This window comes from Gopherus evgoodei, chromosome 19 (assembly GCF_007399415.2).
Source record: "Gopherus evgoodei ecotype Sinaloan lineage chromosome 19, rGopEvg1_v1.p, whole genome shotgun sequence".
NCBI lineage: Eukaryota > Metazoa > Chordata > Testudines > Testudinidae > Gopherus > Gopherus evgoodei.
The window spans coordinates 9,276,242-9,296,660 of record NC_044340.1 but is presented as its reverse complement, the minus strand read 5'-3'; the positions used below and the strand labels follow the sequence as shown (position 1 = coordinate 9,296,660).

General features: G+C 47.1%; 1 protein-coding gene across 3 annotated transcripts in view; it reads right to left on the bottom strand.

Moving 5' to 3' along the window:
- Window positions 1-20,419, bottom strand: part of ST14 (suppression of tumorigenicity 14) — a 45,247-nt gene that overhangs the window by 21,490 nt on the left and 3,338 nt on the right. The window contains exons 1-4 of one of the 3 annotated variants that reach the window (XM_030538417.1): window positions 4,136-4,221; window positions 1,993-2,152; window positions 952-1,079; window positions 356-426 (exon numbers count right to left, since the gene is read on the bottom strand). In XM_030538417.1, the coding sequence (XP_030394277.1) occupies window positions 356-426; window positions 952-1,079; window positions 1,993-2,149 (356 nt within the window). In that variant the 5' untranslated portion in view covers window positions 2,150-2,152; window positions 4,136-4,221. Of the gene's footprint in view, window positions 1-355; window positions 427-951; window positions 1,080-1,992; window positions 2,153-3,939; window positions 4,053-4,135; window positions 4,222-20,419 lie in introns of those variants that run through there. The other 2 variants (XM_030538418.1, XM_030538416.1) reach the window with 2 other exon arrangements.

The following is a 20,419-nucleotide window of genomic DNA, read 5'->3' as shown; positions in this document are numbered from 1 at the left end:
CCCTTAATACCATCACAAGGCCCATCGCAGAGCAACGTCACTTCATTTCGGTCTGGTGCCGCACCGTTCCGGTCCCTGGGGGCTGCCCCCATTCAGAAACAGCGTGTTACAAAGACGAGTTATTGCATTGAGTCCGTCTTACTCTCAATCTAAAATAAATGGGAGCCCGACTGGGGAGCCCACAGCTGCTCTCTGTGCATGGGGGAAAATCAAGAGCTATTGCTGCAGTGAGGTGGCTCTGTCCCATGATACCCCAGGAAAGGTGAATTTTTACCTCCCCCTAATTTCCGGGATGTACCAGCTCCCTGCCCCCACGTATGGGCTCAGGATGTAACTGTAGGGACGCAGCACCCACCTGAATGCAGTTATTACTGTTTTCTTGTGATAAGGGCCAATGGCTCGGTTATTTTTATAGATCTCCTCGATCTAGAATTTAAAAAAGGTAAGAGAAACACATTAAATATACAGATAAGCACCTAAACAAAATCAGGAGCAATTCAATTCCCAGCAGATCTGGGTATTAAAAGAACAGAGTCAGGTTAAAAAACACCCCCCCGGCCCCCATAACATCACAGCCAAAGTTTGCAAGCCTGGGAACCTAAGGCAGGCTCCCGAGTCCATATTTAGACACCTACAAAGTCACGGGAGGACAACTTCAGTATCATCCGTGAGGTGCTCAGATACTTCAGCGATTGGAGGCAGCGGACGGGGTGTTGGCATCCTAGATATACCTACACAGCTGGATCCACGACCCGTTCCACGGCACTGAGCTTGGTCCGCTGAGCTCAGCTGGACATACACAAGGCCGGTACTGCAGCCACGGGGAGGGATCAGGGCAGAAAGTGCCAAGTGGACTGCAGTGCAGAATCGCAGCACTCATGATCATCTCTGGGGCAGGAAGATGGCTGAGCTGAGAGCTCCCACGTGGGGAGGAGTCAGCGAGTCCCTTACCGTCTGCTGCACCTTCTTCGAGAGCATGGCAAACTCGGTGGAGCTGGAGTTCTCGTAGGCGTCGATGAAGTTCATATTCACAATCACTAGGTGGCCATTGTAAACCTTCTGGACAGGGGCTCTCCGGTCTGGAAAACGCCATTGCAGAAAAAGAAAGGATCTCAGTGCAGCCATCAGAGCGAGAGAGCCTGAGCAAGGCGGGGAACTCGGCTTACAAAGGGCAGGGGCAGAGCTGGGAAGAGAACCCGGGAGTCCTGACTTCCTACTCTAACCACTGGAGGACAGACAGACAGACCCCAGTGTCAGCAGGCGGGACCGAACCTGGGAATTAGTGCTTGACCCTCTACCGCATGAGCTAAAAGCCAACTGGCTCTTGGCCAAGGTTGTAGAGCAGACTCATTAACTCTCTCCAAGTGTTCTCAGTGCCACTAGATGGGACAGGACACCACACCCAGGAGCTGTGTGGGTTACACTACCACATACAGAGCTATAGAGTTAAAGGCCAGAAGGAACCACCAGATCATCTAGTCTGACCTCAGGCTGCTTGCCACCCCCAGCCACCAAAATCAGACACAGTCTTGCAGGCTGGAGGAGACTTAACTGCTGCGTGCCACAGGGAGGGAACAGGAGGGACTGGGATGCTCAAGTGCCAGAGGCCCTCGCAATGGCCACCCCACTTTCACCCACAGCACCTCAGGAGTCGGTCACCAAGGGGGGCACCCCAGCCAGGACGGGATGCTGCTGCTGCCCCCCAATTAGTGCAATTGAGCCCCATAAACCACACTAAGCAGAGAGATGTCCAACTTTTACATGGCACTTCGACTGCAAGCTTTGCAGAGCAGGGACCAAATCTTTCTTCGGTGTTTGCGCAGTCACAATACAATGGGGCCCATGGACCCAAAAAGCAGCAGCATTCATCTGTGGTCAGCTAATTCATGGGAATTAAAGCCCTCCGACCCGGAGGGGTCAGGTGCCATGGGTGAGCCCACCCTAGCCACCCAGTCTAGCTGCAATGTCCAGGCGGGGAATCGCCACACTCACATTTGAAGTGCCACACCAGGAGGCCGACGATAAGGGAGACTAGCAGGAAGACGAGCAGCACAGCACACACCACCACCCATCGCTTTGGGCCGCGTTTCTCCACCTTCTTGGCATTCATGGTGGGGAGGAACTCCACCCCCTCCTCCAGGCCGTTCATGTCCTAGGAAGAGGAGTCGGGGACAAGGAGTTAGAAAGCTCATTGCTAAGTGCACACCATGCCCTAGTGGCGGGGCTTCTCGGTGCAGAGGGACAGGACTGGAACTCCAGAGATGTGGGTTCTAGTCCTGCTTCCCCTCGCAAGGAACGAAGTGGGACTAGTGGTTATCACAGGGAACTAGGATGAACAGGAAGCACAAAGACCCTGTTCTCTGATTTATTTATTAACCAAAGTCTTTATTCAGGCAGTTTTAATGGGCTGACAATGCTAGCCACGTAAAGATCAGACAATACAATAATCATTACAACAGCGAGCTTCTGTGTAGAGAAATATGCAGTAATCTAATCACTGGACCAACCCAAGAGATCAGTTCTGCCAGAAGACTGAGCAGGTCAACATTCCACCTAGCGGATGGCCCTAGTGCTCATATGCAAATCATGACGTTATAACCTTACGAGAACTTTGTCTTCAAGCTGATGAAACTAACAGGAACTTATTCAAAACAATTCTGCAAAATGCATGCACCACACACAGCCGTGCGTATATTGCAACACACACCGAACCATAAATAACTTGTAAAACTTTCCTGGGAGCAGGAAAGTCAAGATGCTTCTGCAACTCGAATTCAAGCAGCTCCTGAATTCACAAAAGGTAAGTTGATTCAATTTAAAGGAAATCAAAAGTGAAAACAGACCAAATGTGTGAACACGCCAGTCAGAGCTCTGATTGCTTAAAGAAAGGAGACCAGTGAGACGTATGGAAGTAAGTGGGACTAGTGGTTATCACAGGGAACGAGGATGCAGGAATACTGACATGCAAAATGTCCTGTGTTCAGAAAGAAGCTCATGCTATTCATTTCAGTAGCATAAAACCAAGAACTCTCACGTGGGATAGTGGGAAAGCATGAAGGAGCACGCGGATCTAGAGAGCACAGAAAGACAGTGGACAAAGATACTCCATCAGGATGTGGGTATCACATGGAGCTTGGGCTCGGTCCACACCAGCAGGCTGCACTGTAATTCGCAGGGTAGCGGGAGGTCAGAGCTCCCTGGTCCTGTCTCCACTCCAGCTTCCAGCCTTGCCATAAATCACCACCAGCCCATGCAGGAGACAGAGTTTTCTCGGGGGCCTGGCTGAGATTGCAGAACAAACTCCCACGGGCACTAAGAACCATCCCAAACCTCCCCTCCTCCTGCTTCAAGTTCCAAGCACACGACTTTGACCTGCCGCCTCTAATAAATGCAGAGCAGCATGGACATAAACAAACCCCAAACAAAACACTTCACACCACGAATAGTTCTCCCCCTGGCGAGAGAAAGAGAGGCGCAACAGAGCACACGACAGATTTTAGTTACTCACAGCTGGAAGGTGCTAGGATATCAGGGTGATGAGGGCAGTATAGCAGCAGATATAGAATAGGAGAGGAGCATTAGCAGCAGCAATATGTGCTAGTGTAAATGCGCCCTTAAGTACAAGGGTAAGTATTAACTTATCATAGCTGGGGAAACTGAGGCACCAAGGGGCAAAGTGACTTGTCAGGCAGTGGCAAGGCTGGGAGTTCAGCCAAGGGTCTCCTCGCTTTAACCATTAGATATCACTGTTTCTGACACTTGACTGTGGGATGTTCATACAGGGACATTCTGCCTAAGAACAGGATACCCAGAGTCAAGCTCTGCAGTTTGCCAGTCTACATTTAAGCAGAGCATTTGAGTGCTAGATTTAATAGAGTCAAATCTATGGGCAGCACCCCTTCCCTCGTGGCTAAGAGCACCTGTGGTTTTCATACTTACCGAGGGAACGCCATACCAATTACACAGGAGAGCTCAGGAGCCTGACTCAGCTGCAGTATGAATAGACAGAAACCCAGAGGCTGCAGGGAGGTGCTGATGAACTCGCTGCCACATGCCAGGAGGGTTTCAGGGACACACACAGAGTTTCACTTTCTCACAACCCTTGCCCCCAACTTGCCTCACCCCTCCCACATACCTGCAAGGAGCAAACTCAGCCAGGCCAGGGAGGGACCCAGAAACAGCCTGTGCATTTCCTTCCAAGATCACAGAAAGAGGGGCAAAGAGGAAGAAGAAAGCATGTGATATAGTCTGTATTCACTTCTGTTTCTCACCAGCCTTGGTGGTTGCACACACTCTGTACACTCGGCCCTTGATGCAAGGAGGTCTCTCGGGCTATTTCCTGTTTTATGCACCATCTGGAGGGTGTGGCAGAGTTCTAAGCATCAGCCCTGCAGTCTAGACACATCCCACTTAAAGGGGTTCAAATCCCACCTGGGCTAACGCAGCCCTTCATCCTGCCCCGTATCCAGAGCTTCGTACAGTTCACCATGCCTTTCTGAGCCTCTTTGACACCACCAAGACCTAGCACTCCTCATGAGAGCAGGGCTTCAGAGCCCCAGTTCACTGGCTAAGTTTCTGCTCCCGTGTAGCAAGCTGGCTACCCGCCTTCTCATCCCGAGGTGGCTGCATTTCTGAAGCGCTCTGGGACCCTTCAACTTGAAATGTGCCTAGTAACAAGCGAGTCCAGGCCATCTCTCCCCTCGAGCGCTGCAGCCTACTCCAGCCTGTCCTTAACTGCTGCCCAGCTCACCTTGCCATCCCCTTCACCCTTGCCATGTCACCTCTCCTCAAGGTTCCTCACAACAAATCCAAAGACCCTTTAGGGCAAGACCCTACTCAGCCGCCTCCTACCTGATCCACGTATCTGTTCTCCCCGGTTATTTGCCCTAGTGCTTGCAAAGCTCTGCACTGCTTCCTTCACTTATTCTCATCTTTGCACCTTCCCTTATTTTCCCCCAGCTCTCAAGTTTAGAATAGTCTCCCACTTCCTGCCTGCTGCTGAGCCCAGCCCCCTCCCCTAGCACTCCCATAATTCCAGAAATACTTCCTACCTTGCCCTCTTCCCCAGTAACCTCTCCAAACCCTCTTTCCCAAGCCATGGCCTCAGGCCTTTTATCCCAACAGAACACATTCTACTGATGATTTAGGAAGCCCTGTGTAAATGTAACCCTTTGTAACTAACTATTAAAATGGTCATTGAAAGGCCCTGGATACTAAAGGAACACAGTGTTCTCATCAGCTCTTTCAAGACCTCTCTTAGTTACTAGCAGAATTAATTAGTCCAAGGCCTGGTCCACACTACAGCGTTAATTCGATTTAAACAGCATTAAATCGATTTAACGCTGTACCCGTCCACACTACAAGGCACTTAAAATCGATTTTAAGGGGTCTTAAAATCAATTTCTGTACTCCTGCTCAACGAGAGGAGTAACCCTAAAATCGATATTACTATATCGATTTCGGGTTAGTGTGGACGGAAATCGAAGTTATTGGTTCCATTCTTTTACTGAGCTACCCAGAGTGCACCGCTCCGGAAATCAATGGTAGCCTGGGACCATGGACGCACACCACCGAAGTAATGTGCCCTAGTGTGGACGCGTAAAATCGATTTTATAAAACCTGTTTTATAAATGCGATTTTATTAATTTCTATTTTACTCTGTAGTGTGGACGTGGCCCAAGACTCAGATGCACATCGTTACCATAAAGCCCTGAGAGTCCAATCTATTAAGATGGCTGCTAGCACTCTTGGTTGTCTCTTCATCAACTGACTCGGTGGAGCGTTTGTAATACCACCCTGTACAGCTGTGACTTGATAATCAGATGGGCTCTCCACCAAAAAAGGGTGAAGAGCAGAGCCACCATGAAGTCCATGATGGCCCACACTATACAGACCTAGTTTGCCTAGACAGCATGCAATTCCCTTGAGGCTGGGTGCAACAGAATAAAGGACAGGCAGATCGCCATGAAACCAAAATATTGCACAAATGGACCAGTTTATTGTGCACTTTATATAGTGCACATCAATCAGGATGGACAAAAAGAAACCAATTGGAACCAAAGCTTCTTGGAGGTTCTGACACATTCCTTCTTAGTATCAGTAACTGGCCATAACCAGAGGCATAAAATACCTCCATCAAGGTCATTTTCACAGAATTGTCAGCTCTCCTGATTTTATCATCATTCATTATTGTAGTTGCTTTTCTTAAACCCCAGGCTCCTGATGTCACGTTATCCCCTAAGAATCTCACCTTTCCTTTGAAATAAAGGAATAAATAATGGCCTAGCTTGATGGTTACAGAGAAAAGCTTGAAAATGCAAACCCTGAAGACTCCGGAAGCAGAAAGAAAATAAAAAGCCTCCAGTGTAGCATTTAAAAGCAAAAAAATCTCATCATCTCTGAGCCAATCCCATGGGTGTTTGGAATTTGATTCACGTGCTCTGACTGCTTTGGGATGGCAATACGGTTCTCGTCACACTCCCAAATGTGCTCGCAATCCCCTTGGAGGCTTCCAGCCCAGTCGTGCTGACCAAGAGGTTCAGAATAGAATGAGGCTGTCTGGATGCTTCTCCGAATCCAACCATGACCCTTATGAGGTCCCCTTCCCCTGCAGCTCCACTATAACCCCAACAGCCACAACTGCACGCAAGAGTCTTATTTTAAACTAACCATCCCAACAGCACTGCTCTTTGGGAGAGAACAGCTGATCCTGGCATTTCCAACAGCTGCAAGAGCCCTGGCCACTGCTTGCATGTTGGAATTCTATTCCCTTCACGCCTCTCACAAGCTTTGCTCCTGATTAAACAAAGAGCAGGCCGCTGTCTCTGCTATTAGAGGGGGGAAAACAATGCTCATGTTTTTATTCAGAAAAACAAGGTGCTGCTAGTCCTGGCCTTCTCAAATTCCACCTGTCCTGCAAGGTGAATTCCATTGAACAACGCCAAGGATATGTCCTATGCTAGAAAGCGCTTCCACCGACCTAAGAAGGGCAGTGTGGGGAGATGAGAGTCCTGTCTCTCAGCTCCCTGCCAGAAGCCTGGCTGCCTCATGGGCTCCCCTGCACTTAGTGGGGAAAGCCACTTGAGACATCTCACCCCAGTGGGGAACAGGGACCAGCCGCTCAGCTCTCTAGGGGAGCAGGGGGCAGCTAGGCTCTAGCTGCCTGAGCTGTGAAATTGACAAGACAGCTGACAGAAGGGAAGCAGTGTCTACACAGACACTGCATTGCCCTAACTACACCGACATAAGCCCTACGGCTCTTGTGGAGGTGGACTTATGTCATCAGTATATTAGGGCACTTACATCAGCGGAAGGAAGGCTGTAGGGTGGACATTGACATAATTAGGTCAACACAAGCTGCTTTACGTCGATCTAGCTGTTGTAGTCTAGATCAGCCCTGAGTTACTGTAAAAGACCTTCCCTTCCCGCAAGGCAGGCGGTTAAAGGACCAAGACTGCAGGTGGCCCAATGTTCTCCAATGGCATGCAGGGAACTAGGTTCCATCAGGATTCCTGGCCTGCCACACACTCAGCCCAGGGAGAGGACAGACCAGTAAGGGGCAGGGGGAGCAGTTTGCATTGCTGCGCCTTGTGCCATAGGCACTCTGTGGTCAAACAGGAGCCTTCAGTCTCCGGGACCATTAATGTGGCATCTTCCACCAGCTACTCCGTTCCCATGCAACGATCAATGAAAAACCCAGAAGATTCAGCTTCACAAAGTAAAACTGGGGGCCTAAAATCATTCAAAAAATACATTCAGTTCTCAGATGCTAGAAGCAGATTCTCCTATTCCAGTCTTTGCTTTATAGCTCTCTGCCCGTCTGACCACAAATCCTCCCTAGCTATTGCATAATCTGTGGGCTGGTTTCATTTGACCAGATGCATTGACTCTACTCCCACGACTCAGCTTTTAACTACAGGATAAAAACGTTCTGCTAGATACGCTACAGCTGGATTTGTTTGCCATTGGTGGGAAGTCATGTCAATCATTGGGTAGCTTGAAGTGGCACCGAGCCCTATTCTCCCTTCACACCACTCTCGAGACAGGAGACCATCTGTCAAAACTACAATTTCTCCTCCTTAGCAGCCCCGATGACTCAACGGGAAGTAAGACGCCACACACGCAACTAAAGTCAACAGAGAACAAAGCAAGTTAGTCCAAAAAAAAAGAAAGCCCCCACAAGCCAATCCATCTACACCCAATTTTTTTCCTCGCCTGAAAAATGCAGAGATTTTGTAATGAAGGAATTCACACTGGTATTCTGCTAGCTTTGTTCTTGTTCTGCAATACAAGAGTAATGCCCATAATACCAAAGGATCCTAGAGTACCCACAATTACAGCTGAGACAATCATTTTTGTTGGGTTTTTTTGGGTTCGAACTGAAAATCTGAAAGGAAAAAAACTGTACGCACCAAACCTCGAAGATTCACACAGTTCCACAATAGTGGGCATACAGCCTCCACAGCTGCAAACTTGGGCCTTTGGACATCAGTGATCCCCGTCCCTCCAAATTCTCACATTCACCGCACCTTCCAGTCTCCTTCTTTGAGTTCTAGGTCACACTTCCTAACACACCAGCCCTAATTTCGGTCTGATCTCAGACTAACAGCCGTGCAGTGTGATGTACAGAATACTTAGTTAGCATTTGACATCTTCCAAAGGCTATAGGAATATTAACCAATTAGAGCGAATTTATAAACCAGATTTCAGAGAAGGTTATGTGCCGATGGGTCTTGGGACAAGGCTTGCTAATTCACACCAGCTCCCAGCAGGCCTACTCAAGGCAACCCCCTCGCTCTGAAGGCACGACACCATCCCCATCCCAAACCTGGAAGAAGTTGGGATCCAAACTACACAGTTTGTATTATGAGCTCTCTCTCTCAGCTGTTATTGCCATTTCCAAGACCCCTATTCATTCTGGAGTAACCCATTCAAAGTGCTGATCCCCTTTCCCTGAAAAACCACTAGTCCATGGGTTCCCAACCTTTTCCCGGTGGTGGGCGCCGGAGGACAAGCCACTGAGGACCGTGGCCAGCGGACAAGCATCCGCTGAAATGCTATCGAGACGTGGCAATGGAAAGAGGCGTCACCGCCAAAAATTAGCAGCATTTCGGTGGCAACTTCTCTTTGAGACGCTGCTTTTCACCGGCGACACCTCTTGATTATGCCGCTTTTTGGTGGCATTTCGGCAGATGCTTGTCCACTGGCCAGTAGTCAGGTGAACATAGATGCCATGGCGCCTGTGGGCACCGTGTTGGGGACCACTGCACTAGTCAGAACCCTGCATCTCCTAAACACACGATACATCTGCAGACAACTGAGGGATGATAATAGAAGATCGAGATGGAGGAGGCTCATCACCTTGGTTGAAAATCTTAAAACTTTTTTCCTAGCATATATTTCATTTTCCCTTTTACTTCTAAGGCCCATCACTGCAGTAGCTGCAACACTTCCCAGGTAAATCTTATTTGCACTGCAAGGTCGCTAGAGGTCTTCTAGTATAAACTAGGGAGGAGAGTCCTTGAGTTTTGCCAGTAGAGGGAAGGCTTATACTGAAAGAGCGTTCCACCATCTCTAGGGAAACTATTCCACCAAGTTTTCATTTTGCTCATTTCTTTCCCCTTTTAACTCCTGTTCTACTCCTTGTATCTCCCTAGCAAATTCCTCTGGATTTCACTGCTGTGGCTGCCAGGCTTGGCTTAGCTGTTATCCACGCCAGTGAGGACACAATCAGGAACAGTGCAGCATCCTGCGAGCAGCAAACGTTACACATCGCTCGGGCAAGAGGACTAGAGAGACATCAGTCACTTGGTACAGAAACCAAGCCACTGATCATGGGTTAAGGTGACATGTCATGTCATGAATTGAGAGTGTCTCTTCACTTAGGTTCAGTGCCTACCTGCCAAAAAGTGTTTCCTTTCATGGACTTGAATTCTCAGGGGGCACAGTATGGAAATATACCTTCCCTGCCGTTCTCCTTCTAGCCCCCCTTTTGTCCACCACAGGGCAATGGCTTTCAGGTACTAATAGTAAACATGTTTCATTTTCAAAGCAGCCTACGGGGTTTAGGAACTGGGGCCTAATTCCCTTAGGCTGCTTTGCAAATCCTAGCCTCGCATCTCTTTACACAAATGGGTATTAGTCTTGTTTTACAACTGGGGAAACCAAGGCACAGAGCGTGAGTGATTTCCAAGTGCCAGAAGGAGAGATCAGCAGAGTCTGGAATGGACAGTCCAGTGATCAGTGCACTAGCCCGGGGCTCGGAAGACCCAAGTTCAATTCCCTGCTCTGGCACAAAGTTCTTGCGACACCTTGCACAAGTCACTTAGTTTCCCTGTGCCTTCTCCACTGTAACTAGACAGTTCTACCCTCTTAATACAGCAGGGTGTCTACTCAGGAAGACTCAATTTAATCATGCTTTTCTACATAAAAGTGCATTCTTGTTGGTTGTTACAAACTTAACACATTTTCTTCACAACTCAGAGATAGGTGTCAGTTTCATTTTTAGGAGATACACACTATACATTTCTAAACAGTGACTTATTTTGAAAACTTTTCAGATTAGTTTTACAGCTATATCAGAAAATGAATGAATGCTTGGTTATTTCATTCACCAAAGGTAACTGAAGCAGATATCTATGGAGTCATTGGGAGGTGAACTCTCTCTACTTCAAGAGGTTAATCATTAATATTTGGAGGATTTTGTTGCTGTGCTGTATTAGGAGGAGATCACCACCAGACAGACAGACACTTAAATTGTTTTATTTAACTAAAAACAACAACATTAAGAATTCTGGATTTTTTTCTTCAACAGCAAACATATAATATTTTAACAAAAAAGCCTAGCTGCCTCGCTTCTCACATTTATTTCTAGACTTCTCCTCCTTGTCCAGATCTATTCTGCCCCCAACAATCTTCTATTCATTGAACTTTTTGAAACTTTGCATTTTGAGAGAGGTAAGAGATTGACACTGTGCACACAAATTTGCAGAGGGACAACAGAGTTGAGGTCCCACCTCTATACATTAAATTTATTTATTTTAAAACATTTTTGCTGTTAACAAGCATGTTACCTTCAGAGACATATCCGCCGTTTGAGAACTGCGAAACAGAGGGCTGGTCCACACTACGGGGGGGAAATCGATCTTAGATACGCAACTTCAGCTACGTGAATAACGTAGCTGAAGTCGAATATCTAAGATCGGATTACTCACCCGTCCACACCGCGCGGGATCGATGTTCGTGGCTCTCCCTGTCGATTCCGGAACTCCGTTGGGGTTGATGGAGTTCTGGAATCGATATAAGCGCGCTCGGGGATCGATATATCGCGTCTAGATTAGACGCGATATATCGATCCCCGAGCAATCGATTTTAACCCGCCGATACGGCGGGTAGTCTGGACGTAGCTTAAGTATCTCTGATGGTATCATCTGGACTGAGCACTGAGTCCCATTGGGTAGATAGAAAGATTAACCTAAATAATCTATACAGAAGCCCCTAGAACCCCATAAAATTGGGTCCCTAATCCATGAACTATTGGAACTCATTTACAAAACTTTTCTTAAACGTTACATGAATATATTGTCTCATACGATTGAATTAGAATTTATAATCCCTATTCCATGACGACATCTCTTTGAGCTATAATGTATCTTTATTAAAATATTTAGATAGGTTTTTCCTCTCAAAAAGCACTTTATCAAAAAAATCTAATTTAAATTAAAAAAAAAGCACAGTTTTTTTGGTTAAAAAAAATCATCATTGATTTTTATCCACCCTGTCAGGCTTCCTCTGTGGCTTTGAGCAAATCGCTTCCTCTGTGCCTAGGTTTCCCCATGGGCAAGTGGGGGATAAGGGGACTTACCCACTTTGGGAGGTGTAAACTTAGTTTTTAATAGTGATTGGACACCCTCTGTGTGTCTCTTACCAGTAAGCAGAGCTTGGAGAGGCTTGAAAGCCAACCCGTGGCCAGCTCTCACGACCCACCCACTGCATCAGCTGTCATGGCCAGTCCCTTTCTGTTCTCAGTCAGGCAAGGTGCTGGCCAACAGTAGGCCCGTCCAGCTTTGCTGATACATTCAGGACACCTGAAAGCAGGGGAACACCATTCCTCACGCATCCCTGTAGAGACAGGTGCTGCGCCATAAGCCCCCCAGTGCTCCGGTCTGAAACACCAGCAGGGCAGTGGATTTCCCCATCCTCCAAGAGCAGCTGTTCACTTGATGATGACATGTGGCACAGAGGAGGAAGAGCAGGGTTCCCTGAGCAGCGAGCCTCTCCCTCCCCTGTGATCCGGCTGTTCACAATTCCTGTCTAAACATATCTTGATCTGTCTAGAAAAACCAGAACTTCAGGGAAAGCAATGACTCACGCTGCCAGCAGCAAGCCCAGAGCACGCATGGGCAGCAGGGAGAAGGGGCAGGTCTTTGAACTAGGAAGTTTTTACTGAAAAGCAGATGCCCCAGCCAGCAGAGAGGACAAAAAGGGGGTCAGACTGCTCACAGAGCAAGCTGCCACTGCTCAGCATCATCACCTTCAGGTGCTATGCTGTTCAGAAGATCGAGCCACTACAATTTGAGAGATGCCTGACCTAACAGCATGCAGGATTTAAACACAACCACACCCAGTAAAGGTTTGTATGTGTACACACCACTGCCCTCTACTGGATGGGATTCAAAGTGCTCAGCTGTGTGCCATTAGCCCTATACTGCTAGAAGCTAATGGCGAGTCTCCTTTGCTGAGGTGAGTAGAGGACTTTGATTGTGGAGAAGGTGTATCAGAGAGTCCTAGCATGCTGTCACTATACAGTTCTGAGCCGCCAGGCCATGCGACACAGTGACAGCAAGAACAAACGCTACAGATGCAATAAGTTATCCAGCTACCCAGCACATGCGATACCGGGCTCCACCCAGGCTGCTTCCGACACCTGCTCACTCCGCACTGGGGGGGAAGGAGGGGAAGGGAGGACACGTTGTTGGTCTCCACACCACCCCCAGCTCTTCTCACAACAGGAACACAAGAAGGATTTTCGTTTAACAACAAAAAAGTTCCGTCCACCCTACCCAAGCCGGAGCCGAACCTGGAATTTTCAAGCCATGTGCCCGGCACCACAGGGCTGATGGCACCCTCCCATCCTAGCTCTGACATGAGGCAGAGATCAAGGTCCATCTACATGGCTGATGGGGTCCCAGGAGAGGCACAATGGCCGAAGGACAGTTTCCAGGCACAGGCATGAGATCCACGCTGGCAAAAGGCAGGGACTGAGTGTGCGGTGAGGGACTGGGTAGAGCAGAAGTCACAGACCCAGTGCTGGATACTTCGCCTTCACCATCAGCCCACACCCCACTGTGCCTCCAGAGACTTATCCTCCAGCTGAACCAACGAACACTCTCAAAAGCAGGCAAACTGTCTCGGGGCTCTGTGCTGCTGGCATCAGTCTGCAATGCCACCCAATACCTGTTCTCCCCACACTGCTGATTCCCAAATTCCAGGAGGGATTTCACCTCCCCATGAGGATCAGGATTTACCAGGAGAAAGGTTACCTGTGACCTTTCCAAAACCCTGGTGCATTTAGAGCCAGTGGCTCTGATCCAGGCTGCAGGCTCTGGCTCGCTCGCAGCTCCAGCTGAGAAGGCTGCAGGGCAATAGATCAGGAAGAATGAGGAAAAGGAAGTGAAAGGAAAGTAATACTGTAAAGTTAGTTCAACTGCAGGATAGCAGTTAAACTGATGTCAATTCCAGCACCACCCTGCGCCCTGTCCCGTCCCTACATCCAGCTTCAACCTCTTCTCCAACTATTATGCCTGACTACTGCAAGGGGGAGTGCACGTATTGAGAGAAACCCTAAAGCAAGAGTGCCTGGATAAGAAGAGAGCCCAGCACACGTCCAGGAGCTGGAAGTCAGAGGGCTGGCTGAGAGCTCTAGGAAAAGGCAGGTCTCATCTGACCAAGCAGGGCTGCTGGACTGGAGCAGGCATCTGACCTTGATTCAGTGCCATTCTGTTCAAAGTTTTTTTTGGTCATCATCTGGAAATAAGTCTTTCCATTCAAGACTTCAGTTCCCAGCCTGTGAATCCTAAGACCTGCACACCCCAGGTCTCATCTGCCCAGGCTGATGTTTAATAAGGATTATTCAAATCAACACCAAATATGCAACCTGGGGCCAGGTCTACACTTGGAAGGTCTTGTCAGCACAGTTATCCCAGTATACTATACTGGCAAAGCATTCCTAGTGGGGATGCAGCTTATAACAGCAAAACCCCACAGCTTTGCCACTACAACTGTGTCTACACTGACAGCTTTGGCTGGTACAGCTACGTTAGTCAGGGCTTGCACCTCATGGCAGACTTGCATCCAGACAAATTATGTCCAACTCTGTGCTTGAGACACAAGTGCTTGAGCTGCTGTTGCTCCCAGTGAAGTCAATGGCAAAACTCTCCTGGATTTTAACAGGAATGAGACTTTAGACAGTCAGGTCAAAATCTGCAGAAACAGGCTTCCTATAAAAACTTTTAGAGTCGTAGATGCCTTTTTATCTCTAAGCTTTCCCACATACACATCCAGTGGTTCTACTGGAAACAGGGTATTTTTGTGCAGTAAGGACATGATTTTCACTTTAAACTATTCATGTTAATTTGAATGGGAATTGGGCACCCAATCTTTTTGATTACTTTGAAATATCTCATCCTAAATATTCCCCTGAAATCCATACAGGTCCACCATGGTGCCACATCCCAGAGCCTGGAAACCAACTGACTAGTCAGTAACTAACTGTTGAAGTGAAATTGACATATCTATTTCCCTTGTCCCAACACAAGAACCTAAACACGTAGCATTACAGTTGAAACCAGAAAAACATGAAAATATTATTTGTTTTAATGCTGCAAGACGTAACAGCAATGATGATTAAAAACCACACGGGACTGCATCCCACAGCGGGTTTTCAGAATTCTCTATTGAAATCAACAGGAAGTTCTGCTTAAAAACCAATAGCCAAGCCCAAAAAAACCAAACTCATGAGTTGCAGTCCCCAAAAATCATGACATTTAAAAATACACATAATACTTTTTAGGAGGGTTATTTGCTGCTGGGTTTTGAGCCCTTGAGGACACATTTTCAAGTTTTTTCTGGATCTATGTAGGCTAGCCACTTAGCTTTATTAATTCTGATGATGATTATTTTAAGAACTAAGATTCTCAGCAACCACATGGCTCCAGGATCTGGAGCTTTAAGAAATGCACTACATATCGTGGGACTTAAGATAAAAATCATGAGAGCCAGCACATGGTGCATATGACAAAGTAATCTAAACAATCCAAAAGCCAACAAAATGTACATGTCCAAAGTGGGCAAGTCATTTAAAATGGTCTACATTTCACACGAGATTTCACACAAAATTTCAAATGAGAGTGAGTGTTCACATATTGGCTGTAACGTACAGGTATAGGAGAGAAATGGGGTCACCATCCTTTTACAGAGACCAAACCTAACAGCTGTTAGTTGGGCAGTACGAGGGTAAGCATGAGAAGCCAGCACAAGGTCAGAATTGTTCAGACAATTCAGTTTGATAACAGTGTTGCACCCAGATACTGTGTAAACCCTGCTTGCACTATTACGGAAGTATATAACAAAAGGTTATCACTAGTCCTTTTCATGCAGGGCTGGAACAGGCTTTTGATAAGAACAAACACAATTGAAGATAAGACCTCTGAAACTAAACAGCCTTAGGATAGCAGAGAAATCCTGTCAGTTTCCGCATTTCTCTTCCTCCCCAGTTCCTTGTTAAGGACGATTAGATTATAAAATGGAAATTAACCTAAGGAAAGAATTAACTACAGGAAATGAGAGACAGAGCATCCTGCCAGCACAAGTGTCCTTCCTGAAAAGGGGGGAAAGACCTTGGGGAATCAGTTAAGTATAAATCTGGTAAGGAGGGTTGCACACTCAATGCCTCTGGTTAGAAACTACCTTGACTCTTTAGAGCCACAGGTTCAATTCCCCACTAAGCCAACTCACCTTGTTGCCTTTCTGAGTTAGACGAGAAACTGAACCCCATTATGTTTACTGCACAGACATAACAGATGTGGTCCAACGCCCAGGCCAGGGTTACCTACCCAGCTGCCTTTGGGCAGTGTGCTGTGTGCCATCTGGCTGGTACCCTGCACCCCAGAAGTGGCTGTATCAGATACGTGAATAGAACTTTACATAAGGCTTTAGAATTCTTTGGAATAAAAAGTTACTTTAGGGTCCTGATTTTGATCTAACTCAGACCAGTGAAATGCCATTCATCATGTCAATGGATCTTGAACCCCAATTTACACCTCTATTTGTGAGAAAGGAAGCAGGTCTTGACACTTGTGTGCACCCTTTTAAAAAAACGTGTTCTTCAATAGAGCTGTAGAGAGGTAAAGATGTTAAAAAAGCTTCCCCACAAGGAGCTGCCTCCCTCAATGAGTTTCAAGCAGAATCCCACATGGAAATCAATAGGGAGTTTCACTTCAAACCCAATTGTTACGACCTGATCTGCATACCAAGCTCCCATTGACTTCAGTGGGAGTTTGGGGTGTGCAGGCAGGATCAAGTCTCATGTACCTGCTTTGATATTGTCGCCATTCCGCAAAGGCACCCAGCACGCCACGTGGCTGATTGGTCTGTCTACTGTAAGCTCCCTGGGGCGCAGGCAGCATCATGATTACTTAACTAGTGCAAGAAATCTGGTCCCACTTAGAACTCTGCTGCTGCTTCGAAACCTACATTTGAGCTAAAGAAGAATCTCCAACATTATTTGTACCAGGCTAAGGCCTATGACACAGCGGAATAGATTTGTGGCCAACTCCTGAGATATTTGGCATTTAAAAACACCCACACCACCCCCCAGCCCCTGGAGGCTAGTCATTAGTTGATACTCTAACCTCTATCCTTAAATGGGGGAAGAGAGAATTATAAACCAGCCACCCGAACTTCTGGAACCTAGAAAGATACTGGAAGAAGCTAATAATTAATTTGTAAGCACCTAGAGCAGTGCCCCAAACTGTGGGGCTGACCTCTAGGCAGGGGTGAAAGCAAGGCAGTATGGGCCGGTACAACGTACCAGTAAAAAGTAGCCACCGGTACCGGCCTGTACCGCTGATTTTAAGGACCCTGCTTAAAGCGCTGCTGTGGCAGCGCTTTAATGTCATTGCCCCTTTTGCCCCCCACCCCCGGATGCTGCCGGGGGTTGGGGGGGAGCAAAAGTAGTAGCTGCCCCAGGGCAGTGATTTAAAATGGCCCCGGGTGGCACCAGCGGCCAGAGCCCCAGGCCCTTTAAATCACTACTAGAGCCTTGGGCAGCACAGGCCAGGCAGCATTGGCTGGCTGGGGGTCACTGACCCCCCCGCCCCTTCTGCCAGAGGCCCCCCCTTTTGGGGGAGGAGCAGAGCCAGCACCCTACCAATAAGAACCCACATAGACTTTCCTAGCTGAAGATTGTTACTGTTATTTACAATAAGGCTCTGCCAAGGTAAAGGAGCCTTAATTGACTAAGAATGGGAACAATTAACTGACAATGGGAACATTAGCAGCCTGCCTGCTTAACTGTTACATTTCTGTTCTGCCTCAGGGACAGAGCCTGCTTCATACAGCCCTAGGCCTCCAGGGATGCAGCAACAGCAACTTGAGTGACAGTTTTCTGTCTCACTCCTTCACAAGGCAGGCAGGCCCCCAGCCCTATCCTCTTACCATGTCTCCAAGGAGGCATATACACACACCCAGTTTCCCTCCTCTGTGATCTGCTGCTAGGGAAGGGGGAGTTGTTTCCCACAGATTTCTTTGCTCCCTATTTTTCTGCAGGGAAGCCAGGAAATCTGCGGAAGGTATGAATTCTGCGCCCCCTACCCCCAAGAGTAGCTATAACTTGATTTTAGTAAGGTTTTTGACACAGTCCCACATAACATTCCTCTCATAAACAAACTAGGGAAATGTGCTCTAAATGAACTCAGATGGCTGCACAACCAAAGTTGTTAGCAATGGTTTGCTGTCAAACTGTGAGGGTCTATCTCCTGGGGTCCTGCAGAGGTCTTCCCTGCGTCTGGTAGTATTCGATATTTTTATTGGTGGCTTGCATAATGGAGTGGAGAGTAGGCTATAGAAAATCTGCAGATGGCACCAAAGACCCAGTTGCAAGCACTTTGGACAACTGGATTAGAAAGCAAAATGAACTTGGCAAATTGGAGAATTGGTCTGAAATCAGCACGAAGAAACTCAGTAAAGTCAAGTGATAAGTACTACATTTAGGAAGGGGGAAAAAAAAAACGAATGCCCAGCTACAAAGTGGGGAAGAACTGGCTAGATGGTCGTACTGCTGAAAAGGTTTATAGTGGGTCATAAACGGAGTATGAGCCAAGAATGTAATGCAGTGGCAAAAAAAAAGCTAATATTCTGGGGTGTATTTATAGAATCATTGTATATAGGACACAGGAGGTAACTGCCCCACTTTACTCAGTGCTGGTGGGGCCTCAGCTGGAGTACTGTGTCCAGCTCCGGGCACCATACTAGGAAAGATGTGAGCAAACTGGAGTCTAGAAAACAGCAACAAAAATGATGGAAGATTTAGAAAACCTGACCTTTGAGGAAAGGTTAAGAAAATGGATATGTTTAGTCTTGAGAACATTAGACTGAGGGGCATCTGATAGTCTTCAAATATGTTAAGGGCTGTTGTAGAGAATTTGCTCACAATACTCTTTATATGTCTAATGAAAGTAGGACACACAGCAATGTGCTTAATCTGCAAGAATGGAGATTTAAATTAAAATATTAGGAAAAACTTTATCTATAACGGTAGTGAAGCTCTGTAACAGGCTCCCAAAGGAGGTTGTGGAATCCCCATCACTGGAGGTTTCTAAGAACAGGTTGGACAAACACGGGTCTAGTTAACTTGGTCCCGCCTCTCAAGGTCCCTGCCAGCCCACAATTTCTATGAGTCTGTGATTCAAACAACTTAGTAAAAACAATCAAACTTTCAAGACCTGCTGGTTGCAGGCAGAAGCTTGAAAATGCATCCTAAAGGTTTAAAAAAACCCAGAAGGCAAATATCCTCCCCCCTAAAAAAACGTTTATTTGCCATTTCATGATTTTATGCCAGTGATAGGATGGGGAGCAGGGGTCATGATTCATGAGTAGTTAGGATTGGCAACACTGAAACCAACTGCTCCTGTTGGAAAAACTTTTTTCCTGTTGCCAAAGGCTGGCAGGGATACAGTTTTTGTCGGGATAGCACTGACAGGACTCATGGTTTGGAATTTCCTGGATGAAAAAGGCCCCTTTTGTCTCTCTGCATTTTAAGCGTCCTTCCTTATCACTCCCATGTGCTTTTTCACAGTCATCTTTGACAAATTTGACCCTTGCAATCTAAGGCAGGAGTTAAACAGCAGGGAGTTTTGTTAACTAAAACTAGTCTTACTCCTAAAAGATCTACAGTTTATTCCTTCATTATTCCCTAATCCCTGCTCTGAACAGATCCAACCATTCTTCACCTTGGAAAAGCAGCAGAAAACTCCTAAGATTGCTACCAGTCAACACCACTAGCAACCACAAACCTCTTTGCGGTCACAAACTTTTCCCCACCTACATACCAGCCCCTAGGAAGAAGTGTGTGTGTAGGCTGAACCATCCTCTTGTCTTCATACTAGCTACTTGTCTCTGCTTGATTTTTTTGGTCTGATGTTATGGGAAAAGGCTTCAATAAAAAGGCTAGTGAATATATGTCTCTATAACTCTCTAATGGATGGAAATAATGTGCGTCCTAGATCTGGATAAATACTAAGTCGTATCTGTGAAAGTGTGGTCCAATACAATCCAGGTATTCACTTTAACACCACTGCCTAGTCATTTCCCACCACAAACAGCAAATTTTGTTTGCAGAGCAAAGGTCCCAGATAGTTTGGCTCATGAGTTCTGATCACCATATTTGGGGTCAGGAAGGAATTTTCCCCCAGGTCACATTGGCAGAGACCCTGTGCAGAGGTTCGCCTTCCTCTGCAGCATGGGTCACTTGCAGGTTTAAACTAGTGTAAATGGTGGACTCTCTGTAACTTGAATTACTGAAACCATGATTTGAGGACTTCAGAGACTCAGCCAGAGGTTATGGGTCCATTGCAGGAGTGGATGGGTGAGGTTCTGTGGCCTGCAATGAGCAGGAGATCAGACTAGATGTTCATGATGGTCCTGTCTTGCGTTAAAGTCTATGAGTCTATACATTTGAGTGGCCATCTTTGGTCTATCCTCCTGCTCAGAGCAGATTCAACCATAGTTACTGAACTAGTCCTGAATATAGTTTGTCCTTCTTGGCTACAACGGCAGCAAAACACTGCATATTAGCACCAGTTCTGCTGCATGTAGTCAACAATAGTAGCCTTAACAAGCCCCATGTGGAAACCGCACACAG